This window comes from Melanostigma gelatinosum (assembly GCF_949748355.1).
Source record: "Melanostigma gelatinosum genome assembly, chromosome: 3".
NCBI lineage: Eukaryota > Metazoa > Chordata > Actinopteri > Perciformes > Zoarcidae > Melanostigma > Melanostigma gelatinosum.
In genome coordinates this window covers 1,382,212-1,404,711 of record NC_136636.1, presented here as the reverse complement: position 1 = coordinate 1,404,711, position 22,500 = coordinate 1,382,212, and the positions used below count along the sequence as shown (strand labels likewise).

At 43.1% G+C, this 22,500-nt stretch overlaps 1 protein-coding gene across 3 annotated transcripts; it reads right to left on the bottom strand.

Moving 5' to 3' along the window:
- Nucleotides 1-9,245: 9,245 nt before the first annotated feature.
- Nucleotides 9,246-19,620, bottom strand: sdc4 (syndecan 4). 3 transcript variants are annotated; one of them, XM_079265795.1, is made up of 5 exons: nucleotides 19,379-19,620; nucleotides 11,436-11,649; nucleotides 11,278-11,321; nucleotides 10,938-11,136; nucleotides 9,246-9,952 (listed from the first exon to the last, which is right to left on the bottom strand). In XM_079265795.1, exons 1-5 carry the CDS (start codon nucleotides 19,430-19,432, stop codon nucleotides 9,801-9,803), a joined length of 663 nt encoding a protein of 220 aa, XP_079121921.1. In that variant the 5' UTR covers nucleotides 19,433-19,620; the 3' UTR covers nucleotides 9,246-9,800. The 3 variants fall into 3 exon arrangements, with proteins under 3 accessions (XP_079121921.1, XP_079121922.1, XP_079121923.1); XM_079265796.1 differs by having other exon boundaries at nucleotides 11,436-11,646; XM_079265797.1 differs by lacking the exon at nucleotides 9,246-9,952 and adding an exon at nucleotides 9,963-10,086.
- Nucleotides 19,621-22,500: the final 2,880 nt, after the last annotated feature.

Genomic DNA, 22,500 nt, shown 5'->3' with positions numbered 1-22,500 from the left:
TCTGTAACAAAACAAGATTCACTCAGATTCATCTGTAACAAAACATGATTCACTCAGATTCATCTGTAACAAAACAAGATTCACTCAGATTCATCTGTAACAAAACATGATTCACTCAGATTCATCTGTAACAAAACAAGATTCACTCAGATTCATCTGTAACAAAACATGATTCACTCAGATTCATCTGTAACAAAACAAGATTCACTCAGATTCATCTGTAACAAAACAAGATTCACTCAGATTCATCTGTAACAAAACAAGATTCACTCAGATTCATCTGTAACAAAACAAGATTCACTCAGATTCATCTGTAACAAAACAAGATTCACTCAGATTCATCTGTAACAAAACAAGATTCACTCAGATTCATCTGTAACAAAACATGATTCACTCAGATTCATCTGTATCAAAACAAGATTCACTCAGATTCATCTGTAACAAAACAAGATTCACTCAGATTCATCTGTAACAAAACAAGATTCACTCAGATTCATCTGCATCAAAACAAGATTCACTCAGATTCATCTGCAGATATTTTTATTTATCCGTTTCCTCCTCAAGTTTCTTTAACAACTTCTTGGTTTGAAACGATAAGAAACAAAAAACAGAAGTGAAGTCAGGTGTCTTTGAAAACACATTTTGTCCTTGGATCATGTGGGGGGGGGATCGGTTCCCACAATGCACACACACACACACACACACACACACACACACACACACACACACACACACACACACACACCGCAGCTGCCGGCCTCCCCGACTCCCAGCCGACCGACTAAAAAAAAAACCTTTTCAAAACCAACCTCAGGAACCAGCGGAGAGATGATTAAATTCTCCATGCGAGGAGTTCAAAAGCAATAAAAAATGAAATGAAAACACGGGCGGTGTGCAACACAAAGACTTCATTGTTGCCGGGCAAAGGAATGCCTGTGTATTGTGTGTGTCTGTGTGTGTGTGTGTGTGTGTGTGTGTGTCGATGTGGGCAGAGGCCGGGAGGAATTTGAGTTTTTGCATGGAGACAAAAGGCGGCCTATGAGGCAGCGAGGATGAGGCTCAGAGAGGGAAACAGAAAGACAGACGGTCGCTGCTCTAACACTTTGAAAACTCCACTTATTAATATGTTTTACATCAATGAGTCACGTGACCGACTGAATGCTCAACATCTTTGTTCAACAAACATTCAGCTAATTAGCACAAAGCCGTCCATCCACCTGCTTCTGTACAAAGTTTCATTTTGCTGCTAAAAGAAACGGAAATAAATAAAAAAACTCAAAATATCAAAAACATTTTAAAACAAAGCGAGTTTGTGTCACGATGAAAACGAGGCAAAGTGAAACAGAAAGTCTTATAAATGGACTCGAACTCTTCTTCGGGCTCTTCTCATACTCTGTACTATTTGTTTCCTCAACAAAACGTTGTTGCTGCAGAACGCATGAAAAATAAGAACATAACGCTGCATTCATGTACAGCGTGTCATCTTCTTCTTCTGTGGTGGTTAGATGGCACCCACTGGAGAATCGCTCCACCAGCTGTTCATCTCCATCTGCTAAACGCATAACAATCACATTTTTACATTTCTGGAAAGTTGGTTAAAATGTCTTTCTTTCTGTCAGTTTGTTCATAAAACCTGTGACGGACGACGTCCTGCATCTCTGTCTGAACGACCTGTTTCATCTCCATCATTCGTCAGTTTGTGACAAAGTGAAGAGTCATCACTGCGCTGCTTTTGGGACACTTTGGGTCTTAATGAGGTCAAAGAACAGGTCCATGTTCTTCTTCTTATCACACATGCAGCGGGAGGAATGAGGACGTAGAGCCAGAGTCAACACAACGCAGATCATCCAGAGGGTTCAAAGTTGAGAGAAAATGAAGATCGATGGAGATCTGAGGGCTTCAGGATGAATGTTGATGTTACGGAGCAGCGATCAAGTGTTGTACACACACACGCACACACACACACACGGACGCACACACACACGGACACACCCACACACCCACGCACACACGCACACACACATACACGGACGCACACACACACCCACGCACACACGCACACACGCACACACCCACCCGCACACACGTACCCGCACGCACACGCACGCGCACACGCACACCCGCGCACACACCCACACACGCACGTACCCGCACGCACACGCACCCACCCACCCACCCACACACACACACACACACACGCGCACACACACACACACACACACACACACACACACCCACCCACACACACACACACACACACGCGCACACACACACACACACACACACACACACACACCCACCCACACACACACACACACACACGCGCACACACACACACACACACACACGCACACACCCCCCCCCACACACACACACACACGCACACACACACATACACACACACGCACACCCCCCCCCCCACACACACAAGCTCATTTCCTGTAATCCCCGTCACCTGACCTCTGACCTCTGAGAGGGTGTTGACAGATTTAGGACCTTTATCTTCCTCCGTGTCTGCGTGATGTGCTTCACAAAGACGTCTCAGTCCTCAGCTTTAGAGACATTTAAAAAGAACATGATTTCTGCTTTTCCAAGAGTTTTGTTTGAAAACATTGGGGGGGAAACGTGAGGGAAAATAGAAAATATAAACTCAAATAATTGTTCGTTAGATGAGCTTCTAATGTCAAACAGATGTGTCAAGTTTATTTCATATTAAACATGACAGCAGTTTAGATGTGGAACCAAATGATCTGAATGATTATACTTTCTAGTGACCGTCTTTGTGACTGTTAGTGTTCAGGTTTGCAGGACAGATTTAGGAGACGAGACAAGAGACAAGAGACAAAAGACAAGAGAAAACAGACATGAGTCAAGAGACAAGAGATCTGCATAATTATTCTTTTTAGTGACCGTCTTTGTGACTTTTATACAAATTCAAAACGGCTTTCTACATGAAATGAATGCAGCTTTATCAAACGTCTCATGGATGCAGTTGTACAGGTTGTGGATTGTTTGTGACTGATTTGCATGTGTGGATATGGAACATTTGATCACACCTGAATTGAAAGCTCAGCAAATTTACATCGGCAGATTTTCGATGTGTAATTTGTAATTTCACAAACAAATACAAAACAATTCGCATCCGTTCTGATCTTTCTGGTAACTTGATTGATTCATGAACTGCAGCCTGGAAGTGTTCTGGTCTGCAGGAAACTAATGCAACAGATGTACGAACATGATTTAACTCACAAAGGCTGGTTCACCTCCACGAGGAGGAGAAGTTAACAATAGAAACACCGAACGTGGAACTTTAAAGTCACCGACGTCATCGGTGATCAAACACGCGATGTGAGGTAACAAGAGTGTGAGAAAGCCAACAGTAAAGTACATCTGTGAACTTCTACTTCCTCCTCACATGCAAATCACAGCAGCAGGAAGAGGAACATTCGTCCAGATGCAAATATTAAGAAGGCAACAGTCAAATTGATGCATGCTGGGTAATTCTTTCAGACAACTTCGATGTCACAGAGGTCAGAAATGTTTTTCGCTTTGAACGGCTGGCAGAACATCCAACATGACCGAACCTGTCTCATCACAGTCCTCCAGTCACGCTGAAGACGACCGAGACAGAGACAGAAACAAGGGAGACAAGAGACAGAGAAAGATACAGCGACAAGAGACAAGATACAGAGACAAGAGACAAGATACAGAGACAAGCGACAGAGAAAGATACAGAGACAAGAGACAAGAGACAAGATACAGAGACAAGCGACAGAGAAATATACAGAGACAAGAGACAAGATACAGAGACAAGCGACAAGATACAGAGACAAGAGACAGAGAAATATACAGAGACAAGAGACAAGATACAGAGACAAGCGACAAGATACAGAGACAAGAGACAGAGAAAGATACAGAGACAAGAGACAAGATACAGAGACAAGCGACAAGATACAGAGACAAGAGACAGAGAAAGATACAGCGATAAGAGACAAGATACAGAGACAAGCGACAGAGAAAGATACAGAGACAAGAGACAAGATACAGAGACAAGCGACAAGATACAGAGACAAGCGACAATAAACAAGATACAGAGACAGAGAAAGATACAGAGACAAGATACAGAGACAGAGAAAGATACAGCGACAAGAGACAAGAGACAAGATACAGAGACAGAGAAAGATACAGCGACAAGAGACAAGATACAGAGACAAGATACAGAGACAAGAGACAGAGAAAGATACAGACACAAGATACAGAGACAAAATACAATATACAGAGACAAGAGACAAGCGACAAGCGACAAGATACAGAGACAAGATACAGAGACAAGATACAGAGACAAGAGACAAGATACAGAGACAAGATACAGAGACAAGAGACAGAGAAAGATACAGAGACAAGATACAGAGACAAGCGACAGAGAAAGATACAGAGACAAGAGACAAGATACAGAGACAAGAGACAGAGAAAGATACAGAGACAAGATACAGAGACAAGAGACAGAGAAAGATACAGAGACAAGAGACAAGATACAGAGACAAGATACAGAGAAAGATACAGAGACAAGATACAGAGACAAGAGACAGAGAAAGATACAGAGAAAGATACAGAGACAAGATACAGAGACAAGAGACAAGATACAGAGACAAGAGACAAGAGATGAAGAAAGACAAAGAGAAAAAAGACGAGACAGAGACAAGAGTTAAGAATTATGAGAAAGAGATCAAGATACAGAGACAAGAGACAAGATACAGAGACAAGAGACAAGATACAGAGACAAGAGACAGAGAAAGATACAGAGACAAGATACAGAGACAAGAGACAAGAGACAAGAGACAAGATACAGAGACAAGAGACAAGAGATGAAGAAAGACAAAGAGAAAAAAAGACGAGACAGAGACAAGAGTTAAGAATTATGAGAAAGAGATCAAGACAAGAGACAAGGGACGAAGAAAGACGAACATGACGTAGGAGTGACGTGGAGACGCTGTGTATGGCGTCTCTACGTCACTCCTCCTTCGTCTTTATATGTTAACTTCCGTTCATTGGTTGTGAAAACATGGCGACGGCAAAATCATTGAACTCGAGGCTTCAAAACATCAGTCCACAAACTAATGGGGGACGTTACCACGACTACGTCCACTTCCTATGCACAGTCTATGACCTCACTCTAACGAGCTGCTGAAAAGAGAAGAAGTAAAAAAAAGTGCCCAAAACAACTCCCAAACCAAAGCACGTTGGAGATAATGTGCTGACATTGCACAATCATTCATATCATTTTGCTTTGCCTCAGGCTCAGGAGCCAATACGTAATCAGAGAGAAGATCACGTGACAAGAACATCGTCTGCCTGGTGCAACACGTTTTGGAAATTCCCATAAATACTCTCACACGGGATAGTGTATGAAGGTGTGTGTGTGTGTGTGTGTGTACTGACAGATTGTCAAAACAGGCGATAAGAGAAGAATGTGTGTTGTTAAGTCCACCGTACCGAACACACACAGAACTCTTGTTTTCATGCTTATGCTGCAATGTTGGTCCGTCCACCGCTCACTGAAACATCTCAACAACCAGAAGATGAACTGTGGTCATCTGTGGTCTCCAGAGGATGAACCCTGCTGACCGTCGGTGAGGTCAGCAGGGTCAGCTCGAACAAAACATTCTGCACAGAAGATGTATCGCAATGACTTTGTTGATCTGCTGCATTTTGCTTTCCAGACACGTAGCATACGTTAGCATGCTAACACGCTAAACTAAAATGATGACCATGCTAAACATTGGCATCCAGCTCAAAGCAACACTGTGTTTAAGTCACAGACTGTCGATAAGAAGTGGACGTAGTCATCGAGTCGTCTCATTGGTTGGTTTGACGTTTTGAAGCCTTGAGTTTGAGGATTTCTCCGTCATCTTGACTTTTTGCCACCAGTGAACAGGAAGTGACCATATTAGGACTGAGGAGACGTAGAGACGCCGTATACGTCTCTGATAGAGACCTGTCAATCACTGTGTAGCCCCGCCCTAAAGCATCCCCTGCTTTATGGTCTGTGTGACTCTAAATGGACCATAATGTACTAAATGAACATCATGCTGTATTGAAGAAGACTTGAAACTAGAGATTGAGACATAAACTCATGTTTACAATGTTTACTGAGGGAATAAATCAAGAGAGAAGTAGAGTCATTTTCTATAGACTTCTATACAACCAGAGGAGTCGCCCCCTGGTGGACACTAGAGAGAATGCAGCTTTAACACGTGAAGCTTTGACTTCTCTTAAAGAACCGGAGGTTGTCTCCTGGTGTAAGTGCAGCCTCACAGAGCTGCTGACATGACCAAAGACTCACACCAAACGTCTCGATGACGTTATGTTGAGTGTTGATGAGCAGCTACATGTTTAGCATCCAACAGCAGCAGAGCGTCACGGGTATTTAAATGTCGAAATTGCACTTTAACCTTCGTCTGTTTGTTTTTTTGGCTTCGTAGAGACGAGAACAAACAAAGTCCACTGAAAAGTTTTCCCCGCCTGGTGTGATTCAACGTGTGTGTGTGTGTGTGTGTGTGAACATGAAAGAAAGCATGACTGTGTGTGTGTTTTTCCTGCAGCTCACATCCAGCAGACAGGCTGCAGCTCGTCGGATGTGAGCACCTCTTTTACCAGCTGCAGCTTTAAAGTGTTAAACATTCATGCTTTAATAACAATCCAATCATTTAAAATATATACATATATACATATATATACACACACACACACACACATTACTGTTAAAATAAGCCACTGTCTGCATAATGAGTACTTAAGTAAAACTTTGAATGACTTATTACTTCTACACCGTAGTATTACTTCTTTTACTTACTGTGTACTTCTAATACTTCAGTGTTTACATTAAAGTTTTAATCCGTAGAGATTTTTTTTATGAAATCAAACCCAACAGCCATTAAATGTATAATCACAAATCTATAAATCAAACATAGAACATGAAAACAAAAGACAAAAGAGTTTTCAACTGTTAATGTGCATAAAAATAGCTTTATTGCCAATAATAATCAGAACCTGCATGCAGAAACCAATGATTCATTGACTTCTCCACTCATCGGTGATTCACATGGTGTTTGTGACATTAAGCAGCAGAACAATCGTTTCTCTTCTGGCTGAACAGACCTGGAGACGATTTGTCCGAATGTAATCAGAGACACGACCCTCCGTGTCCGAGACTCGCTGACAGAACGTTTGTCAGGAGGTTTGTGTGGAGACCTAAAGCTACAGAGACGGCCGTCCTCAGAAACAGCTGAAGGTGTTCCAGCTGAGTGAGGAACCCGGGTCTGCTTCTGACACCGTGGACCATCACGTCCTCTGAACAACCGGATGAACTCCGGCCACACAAGCAATCCTTCTACGAAACAAACGACATAAATACAAAAGCAAAAAACAAACAGTCTAAAAAGAGAATAGAAACTCTTACAAAATAAAAAGCTTCAAAACTACTTTGCCTCTGAAACATCTCACACTAGTGTATAACATTTTAAATCACATCTCCAACAGCTTAAAAAGGGGAAAAACCCCAAACCTGAAAGAAGGCAACTAAATAATTTGAGAGTCAAATGAATAAAAAGAGGAACATGTTGATCTACTGCAGGAAACAAATGAAATAAAAACACTGGCGATGAACGAGAGGAGAGTTCGTATCAAAGCAGTTACAGGAGATCACACGTTACGGCCGCACAGAAAATACAAATACAATAATTTGGCATTTAAATATTTGGAAGGTATTTGTTGAGTACCAAGTTAATATTCTTTTCATCTGATGACTATGTACATTACTCATCGGTCGATCAGAAATGTGAGCATCGAACGCGCTCATCACGGCTTTAGAGACGAACATAATAAAAGCGCCGGTGTAGCTGATTGGGAAAACATCAAACCCCAAAACTACAGAACACAAAGTACCAAAACTACGTTTCCCAGATTCTTCTCATTTCACTCATTGAATAGAAATGTTGTAGCGAGCCAACGATGAGCTTCACAGATAGAACGAAGTGACGCTTATTTTATCAGAGGACCGAATGCCACTCTCGCGTTAGCTTAGCTTAGCGTAAAGACTGGAAACTGAGGGAAACAGCTAGCCTGCCTCCGTCCGTCAGCTCGGAGCTCACGATTAACACCTTCCATCTCAGTGGTTTAAAAAAAAAAAATAAGAGAAGAAGAAGACGTGCCGGAGCTTTCTTTGCTGGAAGCTTTCTTTGCTGGAAGCTTCCTGGAATAGTTCTAACATTAATGCTCATTAACATACCGGCGTCATCGTAACTTTAACTTTACGACTTGCAAACTGTGTCAACTTAGGACCACGAAACGAAAGTTACGAAATATAACCGGAAGTATCCGGAAATCAATGTAACGCAAGTAAACCTACATGAGTTGGATGAAGCGTGACATCGTCAACGTACGCCGTCTTTAACTCACACGTTGCAACTCTGTGTTGACAAAGCTAAGCTAATGGTTTCCAGTCTTTATGCTAAGCTAACCAACTGTAGCATATTTATCACAGATAATAAAGAGGTATCGATCGGCCAAACGACCAAAACTATTCCTTTAGTCTAAAGAGGGCCAGCAGCTTCAGTCGTAGTGGTGTGTGTGTGTGTGTGCGTGCGTGCGTGCGTGCGTGTGTGCGTGTGTGTGTGCGTGAGGAATGTAGGCGTGTCACCCTGTAGGAGCATGTTGGTTCAACTCCAGTCGAGTTCACCACAGTAACAGAAAACAAACCCTGGAGGCACAGCGGGAATTATCATAGTGGTGAAACATCCTCCAGGCTTTAAAAAGTAAAACACGCGACAACGCAACCGTGTGTGTGTGTGTGTGTGAGCGTGTGTGTGTGTGAGCGTGTGTGTGTGTGACACCGTGTGTGTGTGTGTGTGTGTGTGTGCGCGTGTGTGAGCGTGTGTGTGAGAGACCTGGGTCATACAGTATTTGCATATTCTCCTCCCTGTTAGTTCAGTTTACTGATCAGGCGCTTGGTGTCAGTCTGACGGGACTTCCCCACATGAGGCGGTAGAAAACATGGCAGAAGGTAAAGACGAATGTTTTAATCTGAAACAATGACTCGCAGACTCTCCTGACCTGTAACCGTCTGAGCACTACGAGGAGAAAACAACTCCGATAATCTTCACCAACATCGGTTCCAACGGATGACGTAGGAATCTACAGCGTTCAGGCAGATTTACTCAAATCAAAATGACTGAACAACGTTGAGCTCCGTTCTTTCCCGTCATGACGAGATCTTTAATGGAAAATAAAAAATGAAATCTCTGTGTTACAAGTTCTTATAAAACTAATAAAAGTGTTCACATAAAAACATAAAAGTCATTCTTCTACAGCGGTGCGAGAAGCTGCAAGAGGAAATAAATAACGTGACTTTACCGTACCGAGACAGAATCATTGCACAGTGTGTAGTGTTTCTAACGGGGGGGGGGGGGGGGCCTTAAAGTCCTCAAAGTTCTGTTTCGTCTTCTCTTGACACACGGGGACAATGTAATAAAAAAAATGTAAAAAACACAAAACGAGACGGCGTACCGCAGCTGAAACCGTCCACTCACGCTGCTGAGACGGACCAGAGGACCAACACAGCCTCCGATTGGTCGAGAGGGCACAGATAACAACGAGCACACATCAGGTGGGAGGAGTCAGTCAATCGATCGCGTAGTCGGGCTTCTCTCCTGATGAGGTATCGAAAAGTGAGGAGGAGGAGGAACGATGATGAAGAAGAAGATGATGAGGCACTGTGAGGCTGATGGTGTGTGTGTGTGTGTCTATGCGTAGATCTCCGTGGTGGGGGCTTTCTTGTAGATGGGTTTCTTCCCCAGCTCGTAGCTGCCCTCGTCCTTCTTCTTCATGCGGTAGATGAGGAGGAGGATGAGCAGCACGGCGAACATCAGGCCGACGGCACCGCCCGCAATCAGAGCTGGAGGAGACGAGGAAGAGAGAGAGACGGGTTACTATGAAGAAGAGAGAGAGACGGGTTTTATATTATTAAGAAGAGGAGGAGGATGAGGAGCACGGCGAACATCAGGCCGACGGCACCGCCCGCAATCAGAGCTGGAGGAGACGAGGAAGAGAGAGAGACGGGTTTTATATGAAGAAGAGGAGGAGGAGAAGAGAGAGAGACGGGTTTTATATTAAGAAGAGGAGGAGAAGAGAGAGAGACGGGTTTTATATTAAGAAGAGGAGGAGAAGAGAGAGAGACGGGTTTTATATTAAGAAGAGGAGGAGAAGAGAGAGAGACGGGTTTTATATTAAGAAGAGGAGAAGAGAGAGAGAGACGGGTTTTATATTAAGAAGAGGAGGAGGAGAGAGAGAGACGGGTTTTATATTAAGAAGATGAGAAGAGAGAGAGACGGGTTTTATATTAAGAAGATGAGAAGAGAGAGAGACGGGTTTTATATTAAGAAGATGAGGAGAAGAGAGAGACGGGTTTTATATTAAGAAGGAGGATAAGAGAGAGAGACGGGTTTTATATTAAGAAGGAGGATAAGAGAGAGAGACGGGTTTTATATTAAGAAGGAGGATAAGAGAGAGAGACGGGTTTTATATTAAGAAGGAGGAGAAGAGAGAGAGACGGGTTTTATATTAAGAAGGAGGATAAGAGAGAGAGACGGGTTTTATATTAAGAAGGAGGAGAAGAGAGAGAGACGGGTTTTATATTAAGAAGGAGGAGAAGAGAGAGAGACGGGTTTTATATTAAGAAGATGAGGAGAGAGAGAGAGAGACGGGTTTTATATTAAGAAGACGAGGAGAAGAGAGAGAGACGGGTTTTATATTAAGAAGATGAGGAGAGAGAGAGACGGGTTTTATATTAAGAAGACGAGGAGAAGAGAGAGAGACGGGTTTTATATTAAGAAGACGAGGAGAAGAGAGAGAGACGGGTTTTATTCACGGTGAGTTCTGACCTGCGAGGACCTCCGTCTTGTTAAAGATGCTGTCTTCACTGGCGTGGGACATGAGGACATTGGACGGCTCCGCCTCCTCCTTAGGCTCCTCCCCCTTGGTCACTTGGATTTCGTTGCGGTTCTGGACCAGGTCCACCAGGTCCACGGTCGGCCGCACCGGGCGCTCCACCTCTGGGATCTTGTTGTCGTTGACTTCAGGCTGAAGGACGACGACACGGATTTAAAAACCAAAGTCTGAAGCTTCAGCAACATCACACCAATATAATTTAAAAAATATATAATATCGTTTAAAAAAGCAGCATAAACTACTATAAATACATATTTTTTAGAAGTTTCTCACCTTAACTGACGGCTTTGAGTCTCTAACAGGCGACACGGTTGTTTCTGTGGAAAGATGCAGATTCTTCATTTAATCTTCATCGTTTTATATCATTTATATCAGAATTAGCTCCAGAATTACAAGATAAACATGCTTTTAAAATGCATTAGTAAACAAACCTCCGTCACCGGATCCGGATAACTCGTAGTCCTCGTCTTCGTCCTCGTCGTCGTACATCGGGTCGGAGTAGTAGTCTTCGTCGTCATCGTCCGTGAAGCCGAAGTCGGACCCGTTGACCGAGTCTCCCGATGACTCCAGGTGTTCATGGCGCGTCGTCATGTCGACCGTCTGCGTGGTCTTCATGGGCATCCACGTCTCCGTCTCCCTCACCTGCTGGGACACCAGAGACAGAGGGGGAGGAGTCAGAGAGGTTTACAACACTACGTCAGAGGGGGAGGAGTCAGAGAGGTTTACAACATGTCAGAGGGGGAGGAGTCAGAGGTTTACAACATGATGTCAGAGGGGGAGGAGTCAGAGAGGTTTACAACATGATGTCAGAGGGGGAGGAGTTAGAGGTTTACAACATGATGTCAGAGGAAGAGGAGTCAGAGAGGTTTACAATATGGACATAAACAGGTTTAACACGAAGACAAGCCCAGAAAATATAATATCAAAGGACAATCCAGTAAATGGTGATATTACAACACTTATGGATGCCAAGAAGAAGAAGAAGCGCTTCCTATCCACAGAGCCGTTGGCTCAAACTAAATAAGTTATTTGAAATCATCATCAATCTGAGAAACTATGATTTCAGTAAGATATCGTGATCGACTCTGAACCAGAACAAAGGATCAGGAAACAATGAAGAACAAAGAACTAAGAGAAACCTTCATCACAATGGAACTAAAGCTGCGCATTACAAGGCGAACTTCATCCACTGAGTCACTTATTAAAGTTACTCATCGAGATAAACGGACTTTAACGTCTGGTCAGAATAAGACTATTCATAAAGACAACATCCTGATTTCATATTTCTACCGGGAACATTTGTTGCATCATCATAATAAACTGATTCTTTTTGGAGTTTTTCTAATCGTTCAGACAAAAGACATTTAACGTGTTAGCTCAGGATCTGGGAATCTGAGGAGCAAAAAAAAATAAATCACCTTAAACATTTAAATAATTTCGCTGCAGCCTTAAATAAAAATAAATATTTCTCTACCTCGACATCTTTAGACCAAGCGATTAGTAAAATAGTTGGCGGACACAATAATGTAAAATCATGAGCTAGTTGCCGCCCCGATACGGAGATAGGAGATAAGGAGATCGGAGATAGGGATATGGGAGATAAGGAGATGGGAGATAAGGAGACTTCCCTCAGCAGCCTGTAAAGCCAGGGGTCTCAAACTCAACTCAACTCAAACTCCCGGCCCGCGGGCCGAATTCGCTACGTCATTTTATGTGGCCCGCGAATCCGCCAGCAAAAAAAAAAAAAAAAAAAGTTTAAATTTTTTATTATTATTATTTTTTTTTTTTAAGTTAGACTTGATAATAAAAATATCCCCAGAGTCGAAATTATGAGATAGAAAGTCATAACTATGATAGAAAGTCAAAATTCTGAGATACTTAAACAGTCATAGAAGCAGCTCTTTGGCTGGTTACTGTACATTTAACATGGAAATGTATTGTGAGCACATTGAAGACTACTTTAAACTGTGAATGCAGAGAGTTATTTAACAATATGTTACATTTACAACCGGCCCTTAGCGGGCGACCATGATGCTGATGTGGCCCGGAGTGAAAATGAGTTTGAGACCTCTGATCTAAATCACTCTGAAGATTAACATAATGAAGACTCATCAACCTCCTCTAATCGCATTAGCACACCTCATGTAGAGGACCATTTGCTGAGTAAGCGCGCGCGCGCGCGCACACACACACACACACACACACACACACACACACACACACACACACACACACACACACACACACACACACACACACACACACACACACACACACACACACACACACACACACACACACACACACACACACACACACACACACACACACACACACACACACACACACACACACACACACACACACACACACACACACACACACACACACACACACACACACACACACACACACACACACACACACACACACACACACACACACACACACACACACACACACACACACACACACACACACACACACACACACACACACACACACACACACACACACACACACACACACACACACACACACACACACACACACACACACACACACACACACACACACACACACACACACACACACACACACACACACACACACACACACACACACACACACACACACACACACACACACACACGGCCGAGGAGGTAACCGGAGGTGAGAAGAGCCTGAACAGCAGCTCATTCTAAAGATTTACACGTTTTCAAGTTCTTCTGGCTTCAAACACACGTTTGTTTAAGTTTTACTTCATGTTTTCTACAAAGTGAAGTGGACCAATCAGACGGCTCACATTAAATGGTAATAAAATGGTAAAAGTGAGAAAGGAGGCGGAGCTTCATTCATTAATGTATTGAAGTCATCGACGTCTCGTTGGAAACATTTGAATAACTGAATCAATATGAAGATGAAAGAAGTCGTCGATTCATTGATTTAATCACTTCAACGTTTCAGTACACACACAGTTCATGTACTGTACACACACCTCATATACTGTACACAGTTCATGTACTGTACACACACCTCATACTGTACACACAGTTCATGTACTGTACACACACCTCATATAATGTACGAGCACAACAACACATCCGGATGATGTCGATGCTTTTAACTGAAGACTTCCAGGAAGTGGAGTCGTTACCATGGAGCCGTTGTAGTGACAGGTCAAGTGTAGGTGAACAGAAGTACTTCTGTAAATATGCTCTACTGTGACCAACAGATGATATTTAATATGGAAATCAATTTGCAAAATATGAACGTTGGCCGAGACATTTCTGACCGCAAAGCATTTTCCATTTCCCTTCGAACGAAGACGTTCATCACTAGAGCTGCAGCCAACGATGATCTGTTCACCATCGATCCATCTTCCTGTAGAACAGCACGGCAGTGTGTCGGAACACACGTTCACATACAATACAGCGGTCAATGCACAGAAGCATCACAAGAGAGTTTGTTTCAGTTGATGGAAGTTGTAATTTGTCGACTTGGTTCTTATGTTTGGAGGAACTGTTCAGACTACACTTAGAATAAAAAGCCTGGTTTCCCATCTAGCTGCACACTTCACTCCTCAGTCCGTCCTCTCAGCTCGGAGGTCTTAAACTTCACAGGTTTCCAGATCGTCCACATTCCCTAAAGAACACCCGGCCTTCTGGGTCCGTGCCTTCCATTGATACAGAACAATGGCGGCGGACTCCTCGAGAGCGTATCAATGACCAAGGTAACCGCGGATAAGCCTCCAGCAGCCTCCCTTCATTACAGGACCCCCACCACACACACACACACACACACACACACACACATGGAGGAGGTTCAACCAATGAAAAGACAGAAAAGAAACCCCAGCACGCAGGAATGTGCTTCCTTATTCTTTGTGACGTCCAACGTCTCTTGACCTTTAAGAGACGACAATTATTGTTGTTATCGAACCTTTTCTCTCAGGAGACACTCGGCGGCCATTTTGTGCCCTGATTTAACCTCAGGTGGCAAAATAAACTAAAATGGAAGATATGGTTTGAACTCTTAATCGCCCGTCCCTCCTTCCTTGTCCACTCCTCCCCCCCCCCCCCGAGGGAGGTTGATACTTGAACCAGCAGGATTTGCACCATTTATTCTGCTGTAAGATGCACTTCTGACCCCTGATGTAACTCTGCTAAAGGACGCAAACACACAACAAGATGAACCTTCACACACACACACTCACTGAAGGAGTCCAGGCTCTTGAGTTCATGGAGTCCAAAGGGCCCCATAAGGATCCTTACTTTGTTAAAACCATAACATTGACGCTGCTCTTGATTTCCCCACAAGGCCTGAAACCACTGATTGAATATCTCCAGTATACGCCTCTGATCACCACCATGAACTCTGCCGCTGCACTCACTTCACTGCAACACACGCACCCGACAGCCGAGCTCCAGATTCCTTCTGTAGCGCCGGCGGTCCATCTATAGCAGCGCGTCCACCTACCAGCCGGTCTAGAACCTCTGAGCTACGTGACGAACGAGTCCACCGGCTGTTCCGTCTTCATCACGAAGACAGACGTCGCTCAGCTGACCGCTTCAGATAACACTGATTGATTGTTGATTCAGGCTCTGCTGATAAGACTGATTGAGTTGTGATGAGGTAGCGTCCCCGGTGTTATCGTAACCTCCGTCAGCTCACGGTTAACTCCTACATGGTGGGAATGTGCCGACACTGCTAGTTTTGTTACCTCTGGAGTCAGGCTAGTGGTTTCCCTTTGTTTCAAGTCTCTATGCTAAGCTAAGCTAACCCAAAGCTTTATATTTAACACGCAGACTTTACTCAACAGCATCGATCGTCTAACTCTCTGCAGGAAAAGCAAATAAGACACGTTTCCCATGATGCCCCTCTCTCACTAAAATGTATGAAGCATGTTTAAATGAGCTTCTACAGCCGGAATAAAGACAGTGGGTCAGAACCGCTCCTTTCATTCTCACCGTCACAATAAAAGCCCTCAACATACAAACTCAATAATCCTACAGTAGCGCCAACTATACACCGGTTGAGTGATACACACACACACACACACACACACACATACACTGAAACTAAGACACATTTACCTGCGCGCACACACACACCACATCAAAGAGGTTCTGTATTATTGAGACACATTTGTCAGGAAGGAGGTCTGAATGAGGGAAAGCCCACATACCACCCAAAGGCACTCTGGTCTGTGTGTGTGTGTGTGTGTGTGTGTGTACTGTAAATTACATTCGAGATGTCTGACAGAAACCACTTAGTCGTGTTCGCTTGAAGTACATTTCCAGAAAAACAGCAGAAAGAGTCTTTACCACAGAAGAGCTGAGAGAATAAATGAATAATGTTGATGCGTCCAGGTGGTGGAGACATAAACTTCATAGACTTCTGAGATACCAAACCGATCGTAGAGTAATCTTTAAAGAACTATTCTCATTATCATCTTTAACTTGCTTCTTTTAACCAACCGTCCACAAGCCGAAGAACACAGCAAACCCTCACATTTGACAAGTTGTAACCAGAGAACATTTGGCCGTTTTATGTGAAACATTACTGAAATAATAACTGTAGATTGACTTATTGATTATTGCAGCTTCATGATGTACTGATAGATGAGAACGTGTAGCCAGTCGGACTGTTTAAAGCCTTTAATGTGTAAATAACTTCTCAATGTGTCCCGAAGACATCACGGAAATATTGCCACGTTACAGAGAAACGATTCATCAGTGAATGTTTTGGTCCTGAAACAGAGACGTTCTCAGGTGGTCGCTCTCTAACAAACACTCGTACCCTTACTATTAATATCAATAATTACATGATTCGATCACGAAACATGAAATTGCATTCGCTTTATCAGAAACGTTATCTTCAGATTATTGATAAATGATCTCAAACATGTGATGTTCTAGCTTCTTCTTTCAGATACGAGAAGAAGAAGAATGAAGCGTCATTGTGATCACATCTAACCGATCATGGAAACAACGGTTAGTTGCAGCATTTTAGACTCGTGTGCTGCTGTAAAATAAAAGGTCCAGATTATGATTAAAACAACCAGCTCCAACAACAAAAGCGTCTAAAGAACCCGGTTGGAGGACCAGGATTTAGAAGCGGTTTACGGTCGACTTCTGTCCTGATGTATTCATGTAGTCCTCTTTGGTCGGTTGAGAGGAGGCGGCGGAGGAATCTGGTTCTCCTCTCTGTGCGCCAACATTCCTCGACCCCAAAAGGGATTTTATAGACCAGCGGTCAGCAACGCAGGAACCATTATTACATCCTAGAGACACTATTTATCATGCTGCCTCCTTTTCACCTCACGGGCTTTCAGTGCACAACAGAAGCTCGTCTCATTCTCGTGCAAATGATTCGAGGCTGAATGCAAAACCAGCGACATTCCAACAAGCTCTAACAAACGGACTGCAGAGGCAACACGCGGAGGTTTGGTGGTGCAACGCGGATTAACTCAGAGCTTTAGAACCCGACTAACCAACCAGAGCAGACGTCACAGGAACATCTGGTAGAATGAGGAGCTTCAACGCTGATGATGGGAGTGAAAACAACTCAAGACTTATTTAAAGACACAAACAGTTGCTGTACTTTCCTATCGTTCACCTTCAATAGTCACGGAGGACTCGTGGTGACTCGTGCTCCCAAACATCAGCCGGACACACTGAAGTCAATGAGCAGAACATGAAGAACAGGATGCGTTTGGCGCGGTCTATCTCGGACAAACTGTGTACGCAGCTCAGCGTATCGCACAGAAACCAGAGCGGTTTCTTCTGCTTGGGCAGAGAAAGTCTTTTCCCGAATGAAGCAATAACTTCTCAGGATTAGAACATTAAACAAAGGTCTCTCGACGGCCACTTGATAAGACTGAACACATTCCAATCATGCCAAAGAGTTTGTTTCTTCTTTTGTCCGGTAGCAGAACATTGTTATCGATTAGCTGGGAACGCCAAACCCACATACCAATAATGACCTCAGTGGGTAGAGAAGAAGAAAAGGCTGCGAGGAGGGAGGGACTGTCATAGCTCAGAGGTCCATCAAAGGAAAGGAGAAAGAAAAGCGGCCGACTTAAGAGAGACAATTGATCAGAGAGAGACGAGACTAAAGAAACATCGAGAAATAAAACAGCTCGTCTTGGTGGGAAAGTGGGTGTATCCAGACCAGACCAGGATAGAGGACGAGAGAGCGTCCCTTAAACAGGGCCCCATGGTCCTATTGAGATCCCCCAAGTGTGCAAAACCCCCAAGAGGGACGGTCAAGGTCCCCAAGGGTCACATTCCAGAGTGGAAATCAAAAAGTGAAGAAGTATGTGTCTATAGATGTGTGTGTGTGTGTGTGTGTGTGTGTGTGTGTGTGTGTGTGTGTGTGTGTGTGTGTGTGTGTGTGTGTGTGAGAGACAACAAGATGAGCAGAGTGAGCCAGCAGAAGCTCTGAGGCTTTGAGGAATGTGAACGGGTTGTAAAGGAGGAGGAGCCTGAAGTTTAGCTCTTCTTCCAGCCTAATCACACCATGTGTACCGACCAACTGGGCTAACTGTGTGTGTGTGTGTGTGTGAGGGGGGGGGGGGGGGGGGGGGGGGGGGGGGTATCCAGCCATCATGCTGCTGATGTGTCCTGTGGCTCTGCTTCATTTAAGGACCACTTCCTGTTTGTTTTTATCTACACCACATGAAAAAAAGACTCAAAACACAACGATACTGACCGAACACCTTCTTTATATTTATTTTATCTTCAGATAAATCTGATTTATACACATCACCTCCGTTATTCTAACAGCAGGTCATGAATAGTTCATGATGGAGACGGAGGAATAAAGGTGTCAATGATAAACAGCAGTCTGACTACTTGAACATCATAGGCCAGAGTCGACACAAACAATTCAGAATATCACATCCTGATTTGAACAGTATAAATATTACAGAGTGTGACTCTGAAGAGTCAGAAATCTAACATTTGTAATAGTCTCCAGCTCAGCGTGATTCAACATGCTGGAAAAATAATAACTCAATTCTGAATTTCTTCAACAACAACAACAACAACAACACATGGACATTTACAGTCCGCACCGTGACCTACTTTCTGTGAATAGATAAATATAAAACACATAATTTTAGACCTTTTCTGTCTAATTGATGGAAAAGATCAGCCCCCAAAATGTCCCAGTGATTGGCCAATCAGAAGGAAGGAAAAGTGACCCCCCCCTCTCCTCCACGTCCGGGTCCTCCTGGACAACCACCGCACGCACTCAATGAGCTCCAGCCGTTGAAGCTAGTTAGCTAACAACAGCATCTAACTACCCGAAGCCAACAACAAACGTGTACAAACAAAAGACGTTACTTCAAACGGTTAACGTTACTTACCGACTCGGAGAGAACGGAGGCAGATAAAATCAACACGAGGCAGATGTTGAGCATGGTTGTCCTTTTAGGTAACTAACGTAAAGAAAAACAACAAACAAACAAAAACGTCGTAAAACGGTTTCAAAACCAGTTTCTTTCGGCAGGAGTTTTGTTTGTTGTGTCCCAGTATCGTCCAACAAAAGTACAGGTTGTCTAGAAATGGTCCTTTTATCAGCTGTGTCTTCTTCTCTTGTCTCTCCTTCTTCTTCTTCTTTTTTTAAACTGGCTGCTCCGCGGTTTGCTCCGCTCTATTATATTTCCGACGCCCCGACTCTCGTCCAATCAGCGTCGACCTTGTGACGTTACGCTCTCCCTACCTCTCCCCATAATTTACGGGAAATCCGTCACATTCAACAGGTTGGCCCCGCCCCCCCTGCGACAGACGCACAAATCAAGTTACCCGGATGTAGCCACAAGAAGAAAAAAAACAGAAAATAAAAGCATAAACTGGTTTCCGGAAGTTACATTTATGATATATTAGTATTTAAAAAATATATTTAGCCATTTCAGAATAATAACTATGCTTTCACTGGATTATGTTTAATCAATGTACTGTAAGACAGTAATGTTGCAGCTGCTAAATATCAAGTGAATAGTTAACTACTTTACATGCTGCAGGGTAACCGAATCCATCATAACATCACATACTTCATCAATTTATTTATGTTTTGCAACTACATCAGCAAAGTAAAGAAAGCACATATCTTGGACTGTTATGTCTTTACATTGTACATATTCTTTAACTGTGAACTTTTGCACAACTCTGCACAGCTTTATCACTTTAGAAACAGATATAATGTTCGACATATTCCTATGATTTTCTTTACTTTTACAGAACTTATTTTTTTCTCTTCTTGCTGTTACTATGTTCATTGTTCTCAATGTTGAAAAATAAAGACACGTTATGGAGTAAAAAGAACACTGTAGGTTTACAATGGAGTCGAAGTAAAGTATAGCATCGTAAAGTACCTCGAAAGTGTTAGCACACATGTACTTCAGTGCATTTCACATCATCTAAAAACGTGTTCTCTAAATGTGAGCATACTAGGATACGCATATTTATATTTTATATATATATATATATATATATATATATATATATATCGGCAGAAAAAGTCTTGAGTTGAACGAACATCTGCTTGTCTTCATTGATTCCTTGATGAGCTCATCATGGGGCCAGTTGCCACATGTTGTGATCTAATCTGCCGCAGTGTGTGGCGACAGACCAGAGTTGATGAAGTTAAAGGAGATTGTTTTCCCTCCACAGGAGCATCAACTTAAATCAGTTGAATTGGGGTTGACAGCGTTGTCCCTGTCACAAAGGACTTTAATAACATGTCGTCCTGAAGGCACAGCCTGCATGTGGAACTCCGTGTGAAAGACAGAACAGTCTTCATTCCATCGTCATAATATCCACGTTCAGCTTGTCAGGTGACGGGTTCTGTGAAAGGAGAAGCTGGACGTCTGCGGGCTTTTTGTGCCGCTTCATGGAAGTTCTTGCAATTACGACATCTTCCGGTAAAATACTGAACAGAAAAAGAAAGCTCCTCCTCTTCACTCTGCTCCCTGTTTCCTCTTCACTCTTTCGGGTTTAACCACGTTCCTGTTTCCACGTGACGTCACCCTCCGGAGAGCTTCCTCTGACGGAGACGACATTGTTTTTGTTTTTCTTGTTGCATCATCGGTGTTCCCCTTTCCCTGAACCTCCTGATGAAGGAACCTCTGCTGTGTTGTGACACTGTCACAGAGTTCGGCTGAGACTTTACTCTGACAGGACGTCGCATGTGTTCTCAGCACAGATAGACTTGACTTTCCCCGAAGAACAGAGGACTTCTATCAGGGAATGCTTCCCTATGAGACCACGCTGTCAGCAGTATTCAGATCCTTTCCTGGAGTACAAGTACACATACCACACTGTGGAAATACTTCACAACACGTACAAGTATCGAAAATAGAAACGATGTTTGTGTCAAACTGGAACAGATGAATGATTCCATTATGTTGTCGATTGATTATTAAGATGTTTTGTGTCTCTTTGTAGTTGTTTTCTGTCTCTTTGTAGTTTATTTGTGTTTCTTTGTCGTTGTTTTGTGTCTCTTTGTAGTTGTTTTGTGTCTCTTTGTAGTTTCTTTGTGACTCTGTCGTTGTTTTGTGTCTCTTTGTAGTTGTTTTGTGTCTCTTTGTCGTTTCTTTGTGACTCTGTCGTTGTTTTGTGTCTCTTTGTAGTTGTTTTGTGTCTCTTTGTAGTTTTTTGTGTCTTTTTGTAGTTGTTTTGTGTCTCTTTGTCATTTCTTTGTGACTCTGTCGTTGTTTTGTGTCTCTTTGTAGTTGTTTTGTGTCTCTTTGTCGTTTCTTTGTGACTCTGTCGTTGTTTTGTGTCTCTTTGTAGTTGTTTTGTGTCTCTTTGTAGTTTATTTGTGTCTCTTTGTAGTTGTTTTGTGTCTCTTTGTCGTTTCTTTGTGACTCTGTCGTTGTTTTGTGTCTCTTTGTAGTTGTGTGTGTCTCTTTGTAGTTGTTTTGTGTCTCTTTGTAGTCTCTTCCTGGTTATTCTTTTTTGTTACTTGTCTTTGTCCCTGACGCTTTTGTTGCCTTGGCCTGTGGCGCGGTCAGTAATCCATCCATGTGGAGAAGAAGCATAAATATCACAAAATGGAAATACTCAAGTAATGGTATGAGTAGAGTATTGCACCACTGCTGCTGCTGTGTGTGTGTGTGTGTGTGTGTGTGTGTGTGTGTGTGTGTGTGTGCCTGTTGGTTATATGAACAGTTAAATCCAGCACACCTTGTAAAACCCGTTTAATGAGGTCACTTGATAAAGAGAATGATTTTAGTTGTGTTGTTTGTACTTCAAAGAGGAAGTAGGAGTTTCCAGCTTCTCTTTGTTTTCCTCACCTGATGGGCAGAAGCAAAGGATTTCCCTCAGTCACGCTGTTTCATATAAGAAACATTTACAAAGGACATCAGTGTTGTGGATGTGCTTTAGATTTCAGCTCGTGGCATTTGGCTGAAAACGTCTGCAGGTGATGTTTTAATGTTCTCAACTGACCGAGGTTTGTGTCAGCCATCCCCTCCTTCAGAGTTAC